The 12,121-nt window shown below is 41.5% G+C and overlaps 1 protein-coding gene across 4 annotated transcripts in view; it reads left to right on the forward strand.

The window, feature by feature from the left end:
• The window catches only part of CRYL1 (crystallin lambda 1), a 63,447-nt gene that overhangs the window by 5,905 nt on the left and 45,421 nt on the right, over positions 1–12,121 (forward strand). For all 4 annotated transcript variants that reach the window (XM_083848448.1, XM_083848449.1, XM_083848451.1 and 1 more), the window contains 2 exons: positions 472–579; positions 10,036–10,162. In XM_083848448.1, coding sequence (XP_083704574.1) covers positions 472–579; positions 10,036–10,162 — 235 coding nt within the window. The remainder of the gene's footprint in view (positions 1–471; positions 580–10,035; positions 10,163–12,121) is intronic.

The raw sequence follows: 12,121 nt of genomic DNA on the forward strand, positions 1-12,121 counted from the left end.
AAACAAATCAATTTCAAAAAAATGAAAAAACAAACCCTTCATAATGTGATTCCGTGCACCAGTTCCAGGTTAGGATTGAATCAATTTCAAAAAAATGAAAAAACAAACCCTTCATAATGTGATTCCATGCACCAGTTCCAGGTTAGGATTGCAGCTGACAAAACTGTTAATACTTGAATCCAGCGTCCCAGAGTAGCAGTTCCTACTCTTTAGAATTCTGCTAGCCTTTTTCTCTTTTTTGTTTTCTTGTTAACTTTCTCCCAGCACTCAGAATCTGCTACACAACTAGCAAAGGATATTGCTTTGTTACAGAGAGAGGTTGGTTTCTTATCAACATGTAAGTGATTTTTGGATCGATTGTTGTAGAGTCTGGACTGTTTTAGTTCTTGCACTGCTTGTTGTTGGACCTTCTCCAACCCACCCCAGATAAATGCTACTTTATTAACTGGTTAACATTTATTTCCTTTTCAGCGGACTCATTGGTCGCAGCTGGGCCATGGTGTTTGCTGCTGGAGGCTTCAAAGTGAAGCTTTATGACATTGCACAACAACAATTAACAAGTGCACTGGAAAACATACGGTAGGTCACCTGACTTGAAATGACTGACGTTGCAATGAATCTGTGGGATTTCTGTAATTATGAATGAACAGCCTCATCTTACTATTCAAGAGAATAGAGATTTTAAGCATTAAAGAAGGCTTTAACTTAAAAGTACAACTCCTGTTAAGATCAGAACTGTGCCTCTAAATCTCTCAATGACACTTCTGAAGAGCACTTCAGTAATTAAATAATGGTTTAAGACCTTAAATTTAAATCCAAGTTCTTGAAACCATGTCTTCCATGATTAGGTTATCTATAGACTAAGCTTGAAATACAGGAGCATAAGAGTTTTTGCATAGAAAGACAACAAGGACTTCTTCAGAACTCAAAGAGGCTAATACTGATTGCTAAAGAGACCTACTGTGATTACCACTTTTCTATAACTAGATTTTAAAAAAATTCTTAAAGTAACATTTCAGCATCCTAGCAGAAGAGGTGGCTAGTTCTATTAAAGACACAACTGCTGAACAGCTACAAGAGAGGCTTGGAAGCACCTTTGGAAGTTGCAAATTTGAGGACTTGAACATGAGAACAGTCAAAATGCTTCAGACAGTAGCCCCCTAGCCCTTTTGTGTCAACCCTGTGGCACTACAGCTGAAGCCCCACGCTTTGGAAACATGGAGCTGCAAATTCAAGTCCTGGCTGTCTGCCCTCCCTCCCCTGACCTGTAGTGCCTAGAAGTTGCTTATGTACTGAGTGGCTCTTAACTATATTTCTTCCAAGTATTTCTCTTAACCTTGCCTTGAACCTGTGTAAATCTTTTTGCAGCCTCCTTGCCAAGGGACTTTGTGTTCTGCGGGTTTATTGCTCGCTGTGTGAAGAGCTGTTCTTCTTGTTTGTTTTGAACCTGACTCCTCAGGTGCTTTGTTTGGCCCCTAGTTCTTATGTTAGAAGGGACAGTGACTGGTTGGTTCTACTCAACCTTTTTTTGCCCGTCTTGGAAGTTTAGTGCTTGTGTATGTGAGAGTGTACATTGATAGAGTGGTTCTGTGTCCAGCCTCATATTGCTATATCAGCATTTAATGCTGAAGTTCAGATTGCTTCCTGATAAGCTTCCAGCTAAGTGCTTCAGCCCTCCTCTCTTGCTGTCTTGCAATGTGACATGTTAGCCGCTGTGCAGCAGCCTGTATGGGGATTAAGTTGTACCTAAAAAGGGATTGTGGTGTGTTGCTTTCGGTAACAAGGCTTACAGCAAGGAAGAGTGACTTCAGGAGCTCCTGTACACTAGTCCTGCTGTAGGAATTTAGATGTGAAACAATATGTTATGTCTAGTGAGATTTTTTTTAAGTAAAAAGTTGGTAGTGAAGAAAGGGGGAAAATCTGTTACTTACAGTTTTTTTTTTTGGATGGTTGTGGTTTTTTTTTCCATTTCATCAAAACTCTCAAGATAAGTGTTAGTCAACCCTAATGTCTCTGTTACTACACCTATATGATGGTACTTTAATTTTTTTTTTTGCAGAATTGCTGTCATAGCAGTAGCCACGATGAGATTCTGGATTTCTGGAGTTGGGAGGAGACTTGTGGTCTGCATTAGTAAAGCTAGCACTCAACCCATTCTTTTTCTTTTGCTGATAGCAGAATGACAACTGCAGTTTTCCAAGGATTTCACGTTGGAAAAGAAAAACTAATTATAATGTGTAGTAGGGTAGAGAGGCATTTGGGTGTGTCAGTGTACTGTCCTGTGCCTGCACATGCTGTTCCATAGGAGTTCAAGGCAGGTTTTGCCTTTCAAATAAGGTGTTCTTAACTCAACCTATAATTAACTTACGTATCCTGGCTGTTGTAACATCTTAGTTAAAAAGTCTAGTTTCAGTAAAACATAGTGTTGTTTTTTTGACAAGAACACAAGCTACGTAGTTTCATCAACCAGTATTTTAATGATTGTATCTATCCAAATACAGTCAAACTTTTTTTTTTGCACTGGTTTCATAGCACACAATCTGCAGTAAATCCGTTTGGATTACTGATACGATACTTTTATAAGAGCTGGAGCTTAAGTAGGTAATGAAGGCTTGTAGAAGAGAGCAGCAGGGACTGCCCGTGGAAGCTTTATGACAGAGCCAGCTGGTGGTTGCTCCTCTGGGTTTGCTGGGATGTGCTTTCTGTTCTCTCCACATTGCGAATAATTTAGGGAAGTTCTTAGATTTGACTTTGTGGGTTTTTTTTTGTTTGTTTGGTTAGTTGTTTTGTTGTGTTGGTGGTTTTTTAGCTTTAGTATTGAAAAGAGTTGTGTTCCATTTTAGTTTAAAGTCTATGACTTAGTTTTTCTTTAATATGTAAAGGACATACAACTGAAGAATACAGAGGACTTCTTAGTTTTATTGTCCTAAACCAAGGAAAAGTGGATTTGAGTAGTACACAGTAGCCACGTCTACAAGGAGTAGAAATAATTTGTTAACTGTTACATGATTGACTTTTAGTACGTTGACTTGTAACTCTTTCTGGATTTATATAATCTGTGTTTCAGTAGGGCACTTCGGGATTCATTAGTCTAATGAATCCAACTCTCACAGCCGTTGTGTGCAGGCTTGCAAGAGGACTGGCATGGAGGCTGGGAGGGGCTTGCATTGAGGATGGGACCTGCATGTATCTGTGGGAAGTCTGAAATGTACTGTCACGTTTTTCAGAACACCTGGTCAAAAATGAGACTAAACTGTGATATTTCCATCTACTGACACAAATGGAAATAAGTGTCAGGTTGCCACAACGCCAGTAGGCCAGATATGGAAAGGAAATGAGAGTGTGGTTATTGAGGCCTAGCGTGGTACAGTAGATTTCCTACATACTTGTTGATACACGCTTGGTAGTCAGTGCCCTGACACAAAAAATGACTGCACACGGGATTGAACTGGGTGTACCATTAGCATTATTAACCAGTGTCTGCTCTAACGGAACAACCTCTTCCGGAGAAGAAAACAAACTATCGAACAGCTTTATGCCCTGCTTGACCTACTGAAAGAACCTGTACTAACTTGCCTCGGAAAATGTAAATTTACATATCCAATATGCTTTCTTCAGAGTCCATGCAATTCTGGTTTGAATGCAAGGTTGTTGAGCTTTAAAATAAAGAGATTTAGAAAAACAAGTAGTGCCCTGTTCCTGGAAGTAATCCTAAAACATACTGTGTGGAAATGCTTTGGTGCAGGTCCCCCAAAAACACTTTGACTCTTGTAATACATAAACTTTTTTCAAATAGTTACCGTGCTACTGTTCTAAACATAATCACATAGCTGATAAAGATAGGTAAAACACAGTAAAATGCTGTAATAAAAAGATAGTGAAGCTGTAGAATGAATTCTGTATGGAAAAATAAGATGGGATGTTTGAGACTAGTCTAATTGTTTCCCAGAAACAGTTCTAGAATGGTAGCTTCCTCTAGCCACTCTTTCCACTGGGGAGGAAAAGAGTTTCCAAGCTCTTCTAAGGAACTGGAAGGCAGGGCAGGTTGGTAATGCTACTTCTCAGAAGTTCTGCATTCAGAAATGCTTTAGCTGTCTCCTGAGACTTAACGGTGGTGATGGTGTGAAGAGGTGCTGTGGGGCTTTTCTACTCGGTCATGTGAGGGTGGTGATGTACTCATTCTGTCCATGCCCTGAGCTCTTGCTGAGCCACTTACATTTGGAAGTGGTAGAGCCAAGTCCCTTTTACGTGGTGTCTGCTTCCATTCTCTTACGGTCCTTTCCCCAGCTGTAATAATAATAGGATACTTTCAAGATGCAAAGAGGACTTTCAAAGCTTTAAGGTTTCCTATTCGTCAGCTGATGAGACAGGACATAAAAGATTGGGAGACCTAAATACATTGCCTTTTTCTGTGGTTGAAAAAACAAAAACAAAAACAAACTTCCATCTGTGTCAGTGTAATGTTTCTAGATGTAGAGAGTAGACTTGGCATTTACTCCTTGAGTGTTTGCAAGTCAATTGAAACAGTATCCAAAGAGAAATGCTGTCTTTCTCCTCATTCCTGTGTGGCAGCCAGTTCCCCTTGGCAGCTCAAATATAAGCTTTAAATAAGACTGACTTTTGCAATGACAAAGGCTGTGTTTTGAGAACAGTTACGGTGTTGATGCTTGCCTGGTATGCAGAAGTAACAGGTTATCTGACAAGGTGATGAAACTTCCATTCCTGAAGGCTTCCAAGGTTTGGCTGCGCAAAGCCAAGGTTAACCTCATCTGGTCTAAGCAATAGTACTGCTGCAGGTGCAAGCTGGACTTGAGACTTCCTGAGGCCCCTGCGTGCCCATGTGTGCATGTGAACCTTTAGGAGGTCTCAGAAGTCAGATCGGCTTGCATGCGTTGCCTTGCTTTTATGCTGTGCACCAGCTGCTCTGGAGTCCTTTGCTTTCTGCCTCTTCAAAACTGTGCCAGAGGAAGATGAGCAGCTGTCCTACTTTAATGTACAGACACTTCTGTGGAGAAAGTGCATTTGACAGCTCTGGATCTCTCGTGTCTGGACCAGCTTGTCCTGCTGTTCTGGGTGGAAAACTTGTAATGTGTAAGTTGTATGCTTATATTCAGTTTGGGGAAAGCAGGAAGAGAGGATTTGGATGAGAATACTTTCAAACGGCCACTTGCAACTCAATATCAGCAGCTTAGTGTTTGGCCATTGCGTGTGTAGACAGCTGGTCCTAGGGTCAGGGGCATTTGTTTGCAAGCTTGATTTGTTGTGTCTCAGGCTAGATCTGTGGGGCTGGTGATGTGATGTGGGTTCTGTGGGGTTTTGTTTTTTTCCTGGAGGTCTTTAAAAGACTTTTAGATTTAGAGCTTAGTGATATGGTTTAGTGGAGGACTTGTTAGTGTTAGGTCAGAGGTTGAACTAGGTGATCTTGGAGGTCTCTTCCAACCTAGATGATTCTGTGATTCTTTCCATTCCAGCTATTCCCTCATTTATCAAACAGCAGTAGATAGCAGTCTGGTGCCATGACTGGTTACTGGCTCTGGTCTTTGGGCAAAGGTGGCTGGCTGAAGTTGTGAAGAAGCATTTTTGGTGTTGCTTCTTCTTCGCCTCCCTTCCCCTTGCTGATCTGGTCAGTAAGTTGTGATTCAGTAGTCATGAGCTATAGATTCCATACCTTACCTTGAAGTAAATAACAGTTCAGTTCCCAGAACAGTGTTGACATGGGCAGTCCTGTACAACAGAGAAGCTCTGGAGCTTGTTGAAGGGTTGTTGAAGGGCTCTAAAAGGAAGCAGTATTTTCTTACGGACATGAATTCACCATTCTCTGAAGACCTTATGGGTACTGAGTCAAATTCTTCAAGCTGTTGCTTCATGTGCACCATGACACAACTGCAGAGTGAAGTCCTGTGGTGTGTTCTCCAGCAACAGCTGCCATGGCCTTTGAGTCTGTGATCGTACTCGGCGATCATCACCCCGAACATGAGGCTGCTCTGAATGAAAACTCACCCAGTAGAGGTCAGTGGTGCACTGCTGTACGCATAAACCAGTCAGTTGTGTGCCTTAATGTATGGTAAGTATGGGGAAGCTCTCTTCCATTGATCACACTTCTTCTGTGGCAGTCTAGTACCCCAAGGGAATGTAAGTAGGGTTTACCATTTGGAAGACTTAGAATTCATTTGTGGAAGAAAATAACCAAACTGTCAATAAATATATTAGTGAAAGGGCAAAAAAAATCCGCTAGGGAAAGGGGAAGCCAAAATTGAAGTAGTGCATTAATTGCATTTCATGTTCTATGTTCTAAGTAAAATTTAAATTGCAAGCTTGGTGATGTTAACAGAGGATTTTCTTTGGGAAGAAGAGGGGGTGAGGGAGGAATGATCTAGCCTCAAATTCTGAAGAATGAAGACAGTAGCTTTGTAGGTTAGTTAAGAAATTATATTCTCTGTGCACAGTGTAGTGCGTAATGGCTTGTGGCAGAAGCAGGAATGGGTGGAAGGTCATCACTGGCAGAGGAAAGAAAGGAAAAGAACAGGAGACAGGTGCTGCAAACTTCAGCAAGAGCTTGTGGAAGATGAGTAAATGCCACATATGTTGCTGGCTGTTTTGAATCCCTCAGTTACCAATCATGGTATGGAGTTTCAGAGGACCAGGAGGAATGTGGAAGTCTAATACTGCACAGAAAGTGAACAGGAGCTTCACCTCCTTTGTAGAAGGGCACAATTCTGTTGTGGTCTCTTCAAACTTTGCTTAAAAAAAAAAAGGTATGGGCTATGGCAAGAGGATGCTGGATTCAGGCAACTGTGCCTGTGAAATGGACTTCTGATGAATGGATATTTGATGCATTCTGAATTAATTGGTCCCCTACCATTTCACCTCACAAGGAAGGCATCAGGAGCCAGAAGTTTGGATATTTTAGTTTAGATGCTCCTGTCCCTTTACACACGAAGTGCTGGCATCTTTAGTGTGCCAGAAGCCTTAGAAAGTCAATTAGAGCTTTTGCCTAGCTACCCGTGGTGTACCCTGGCAGTTTGTAAAAAGGGAGCTGAAGTGTCCTGTTCCCCGTCCCTTGCCACACAGATTACCGAAGAGTCAGAAGGCTGTGCTTTCCAGCTGTCCCACTGCTGTTTGTCAAGGAGCTGAGTGGGGAACTTACTGAGAAACTTGATGGATTTTCTGCTTATTTCTGTGGCATTAACCAGAGTTCTTGAGTATAAATCCGTATTTGAGAAAAGAAGCAAAAAGCTGATAGAACTCTGCATCAATTTTGAACTACACAGACTGATAGAAACGTTAGTATTGGTTTAAAATCCAAAGGACTCCAGAACAGCAAACATGACAGACCTGGGCAGTGCCTGAAAAGTGCATAACTCCTGGCTTCATTTTCTAGCTAAGAACTAACCTTTTCAAAGGTGTTGTCCAATGTAAACAGAATGCCATGCCTAGCCGTTTACTGAGGCGTGCTCTGCCTAAAACAGTTTAAAAAAAACATGGTCAATGATCAGCTGTTACAAAAATAAAATATCAGAACTTGCACCACAGAAAAGATTATCTGGAGTTAAGTATTGAAGGATTTCCTTGAAGAGGAGAAAGTTAATGCTTGTAGGAGTTAGCTGTGTGTGTTTTATAGCTTTTTTTCTTGTGTGTATTTGAAAGTTGAAATGTGTTTATTCTGCACACGTTAAAATGTGGGTGCGTATTCTGTTTTGGAAGGTAGAGTGTTAAACTTTACCAATTTCATATAGAATTTCAGTTGACATCTTGCCTACTCCCAAATTATAGGAAATACTTTGATTGAAGGTGCAAAGTCCATGGAGATTAGAAGGTATTTGCCTCTTCTGGCTTTTGTGCTAAACCAGGAGCAGAACTGGTCTATACACTTGTGACTGCTGCAGCGTGCTCCTTACCCAGATTTTCGTGGTAAGGTGCTGCAGCTCTGGGGTGGTGTTGGAGAGATGCATTAGGAATTTGGATTGTCTGCTGGGAAACAAATACTCTCCTTTACACTACTTTCAGTGGGAGGGAGGGCATCAAAGTAACTTGCAGGGCAGCAGGTGGTTATGACCTCTTAATAAAGTCATGATGGAACTACTAGAACCTATACTTGTATTTTCTTGGACACAATCCAGCCACACAGTTGCTGAAGTAAAATTCTGATTCTCTGGAAGCCGATGGTTGATTTAGTGAGCCATTTCAAGCTGAAGGTCTGAAGGCCCATTGAATCTCTGAGGTTTGACTTCCTTATGTATAGCTCAGTAGGAACTGGGTTGTCTTTAAATAAATCTCTGAAAACTTTTATCTTTGGTAGCTTCAGAATACTGTGGTCTAAATGGCTCATTCTACCTATTTCTCCATGAGTGAAAATAGCTGCTTCTGTCATAAGATGAGAAAGATGGCATATTTGGGTGCTTAAAAAAGATCAGGCAAATGTACCCGAAACACTTTGTTCTCCCTTCTCTAAAACGAGAGCTGAAGGTGATTGTCTCAGATGTACATGCTGACAGGGTAGGTGAGATGAATCCCCCTCAGTCTCTTTAAGAAATGTGGAGGAGGAAGCTTAATATTAGATCTGTGGGCTCAAGACTTGTTGACAGGAAGGAGCTCTAAATAAAGGGATGGCCTGACGAAGTGTGGGTGTGTTATCCCACACTGCTCAGCCGGCAGCCTGAAGAGCGTAGAGAAGAAGAGGAGGAGAGGCAGGGCAACCTACATCCCTTTCCCTTAATTTGAAGTGCTGCTTGGAAAAATATTGATGGACTCAGGGGGCCCCATCTCTTCTGAGGTCTTTAGATGCAAAAACAAATCCAGTGGTACTGTTTGGGTATGAGGGGGGACCTGGGCAGGCTTACTAAGGACTGGGTTGTGGCTGGATACAGAGGTCATCTTGGTCTATATAAATATCTTCTACACATTTAACATGCGCTGTCCCAGAAAGCCCCTTGCGAAGACTGTCATGTCTGTGCTGCAGTCACTTAGAAAAAGCATGATGGATCCCTGGTTGTTTCAATATTCAGCTGTGTGATTCGTGTAACACAAAAATACACTAACTTTTTCTTTTCAGGCTGTACAGCTTCTCTGTTTGCTGTGTCTTTTCCACCGTCCAGTTGGGTGCCAAGTGCAATTTACTTGCTGTCTAAGGAGGCATTCAAAAAGAAGCCAAAGTTTCGGAACTTGTTTGGTAGGGAGAACAGAGGATTATTTTTTCTCCCACTGCTAATCATTAGCTCAATTTCCTCCTCTTCAGGATGAGCAATTTTTGCTGAATAATAAACAAAGGCTTTAGAGGAGTTCTGCCTTGAGGTAACCAACAGATTTAACTGTAATAATGGCTACATCAAATAGCTTCAGGTTGATTGTGATGAGGTGCTTTAATCCCACTTAATTTCTGTGGAAATTACACCTCTCAATTACTTATACAATTTTGAGGCTTGCTCTTGACTTTTGAGGGTTTTAAGCTGTGGAGGCACTTTCTCAGGTGGTGTGTCCAACCCCAGCAGTCGTGTACTTGAAAGTTCAGTTCAAACTCTGGCCACTTAGTTTAATAACTACAGGAATTTTCAGACATTTGCTCTGTGTAGTCATTATCTGTGCTAGGGGAATGTATTTTTTTAGGAATGACTCCTGGCAGTATGGGATGTATTTATTTATTTTTAATACAGTTAAACTGATCCTACAGAGGTGTCAACAAGAGCTGTTGTTTGTAATACTAGAGGAACTAAATTAAAGATATCTCTATTCCCATTAAATGTAAGTAGAAAAACTCTTGCTGATTCTGCGCTAGTGAAAACGGGCTTGAGGCGGTGACAAATTTGGGACTAGGAATAAATCTTGCAGCTACCCATGGCTGAAGAGAAGAAAAACCTCAGCAGGGAGAAATGACCGAAACTAACCTTTATGTTCTTGAGTATAAATGTTTGCTGTGGCATATATAGTGTTCATATCAATGGGTTGTTAAGAAGCTTTTATTTAAAAAACAAAAAAAGTAAAGGTGGCTTAAAAATGTACTTAAAGATCAAGTACTTATATGTGTCTTGTTTCTGTCAGGAAACAAATGAAAGAGCTGGAGGCGTCAGGATTCCTGAAAGGATCTTTGAGTGCAGAGAAGCAGTTGGCTCTCATCAGCATCTGCACAGACCTGAAGACAGCAGTAGAGGGTGCTGCTTTCATTCAGGTAAGCAAAGATTTAACAACAACTAGCAAACAGTTTAAGAAAGATGATGAAAAATTACTGTGCAGTAGGTGGGCGGTAGAGTTCAACACCCTGACCCTGTGAGGATGGTTGTGCTTGTTATGATTAAAATTCTTTCCAGCCTAGTATTCCAGCAGGGGAGATCGTGCCTCTTTGCAGGTTTGCCTACTCAAGAGTCCTTGCAAGTTTCTTCTGGGTTATGTTGGAAGAGGCTGACAGCTGGCTAAGCTGAGAGAGAATTGGTGACCTCCACGTGCAACAAAGACTATACCTGTTAGAAGAAGGAATGTGGGGCAGGAGATTCTTGGGGGAGAGCTTATCTATTTAGGCAACATTGCTCATGCTAGAGCTAGGACTAAAAAGTATTTCTTCTCCAGGTATCTGGGTAAGGGAGGGAATATGGCTATGCCCAGGGCTCACTTGTGACTATGATGGAAAGCAAGCCTCTTCTTGCTTGTGCCCTCAGGCAAAAACAGGTTAGGCTCTGTGGAGTGCACATCCTGTCTCTGCCGCAATCGCTTGTCACGGACGCTGCAAAGAGTGCTGCATGAAGAGGGAGAACTGTAGCCAAAACCAACTATCCACAGAGTGTTAGAGTATTAAAAATAAGGTTAGTAGACAGGGCTGGATCTGTGCTGCTAATAAAATTTGGCTGGGGAACAAGTTAAACTACTGGACCTGATTAGTCTGTGCTGCACAACTACTCATATGCTCGCTGATGTGGGCATAGTTAAGGGAATAGGTGCATTAGCGACCATTTCTGGAGTAAAGTCTGAATGAGTCTGCACAGAACTCAACATGCTCTACCCTATGTGGTTGCCCAGTACTGTTCCAGAGTTGTACCATTAACTTTCCCACAACATGTGTTGCACCCAAGAGTTCACAATTTGCAGTGTTTCAGGTTGTAAATCCTACAGTCTGCTTAGCTGCAGTACATCCTTAATAATAAATGGAACTAAAAGAGGACATGTCCAGACCCTTTCTTCCTCCGAAGTAGCCAGTTGAGTGTAGAAGAATGGGAGGCAGAGCAAAGCCTCACAGAGGAGTCAAGGTGTGAATGCACTTGCAGATTCCTACAGTCATGAACTATTTTATGTCTACTTCCTTTTCACAAGGTCATGAAACTATATAGTGCTAGCCCAGTATCTTACTTCCTCATTAGTAATGAGCTTAGAGTTTGTCAGTTCATATTGTTTTCACATATGTATCGTGTCTACAGAGTTTAATCTGCAAGTTTACTGTCTATTCACTCAGTCTTATAAAGTCCTTCTGCAGATGTTTGCAGTAGTAATAACAAGGATCAGCTTAATTCTATGAGCTAACTTGCAGGTCATTTCATCTCTGTGAAACAGCACTGGTCAGCATTTTTCACTGAGTAAGAGCTGACTGTTCTTCTTACTTGATGCTTACTATCCTTACCAGTTACTGTCCATGAAAGGACTCTTTTTCCCTCACGTAGCTGGTTAACTTCCTTGAAAGCCTATATATGTCAAATGACTTTGTTACAAGACTTCTGGACATCCTTACTGGCTGCATCAGCTGCGTGACTCCTGTGCCTGTTGCCTCATTTAGAGAATTCAACTAGATTTGTGAGGCAGTGCTTCTCTTTGAAAACGTTGCTTTGACTCTTCCACATTTATTTAAAGCTCATTCAGTGCTACCCTTTTTTCTTAACTTGTTTAATAGAGTCATAAAGCTTACAGGCTCAGTGTTGAAATCTTTTCTTAGTTCCCTTAAAATTGGCACCATGCTTGCTACTCTCCTGCTCTTTGGTATCAAAATGCATATGTTCAGTTGTTTCAAGTGAGCAGAGTTGTGTATCACTTGCTGTTTTGGGTACTGCAAACACAGCAAAACTGGATACCATGTCCCAGTACCTTGATTTTTGATCCCCCTTCTGTTTGTTCTAAGATTTCTTCCACTTCTTCCCACTTGAGACAG

The sequence above is a fragment of the Anser anser genome (genome assembly GCF_964211835.1).
Source record: "Anser anser genome assembly, chromosome: 1".
NCBI lineage: Eukaryota > Metazoa > Chordata > Aves > Anseriformes > Anatidae > Anser > Anser anser.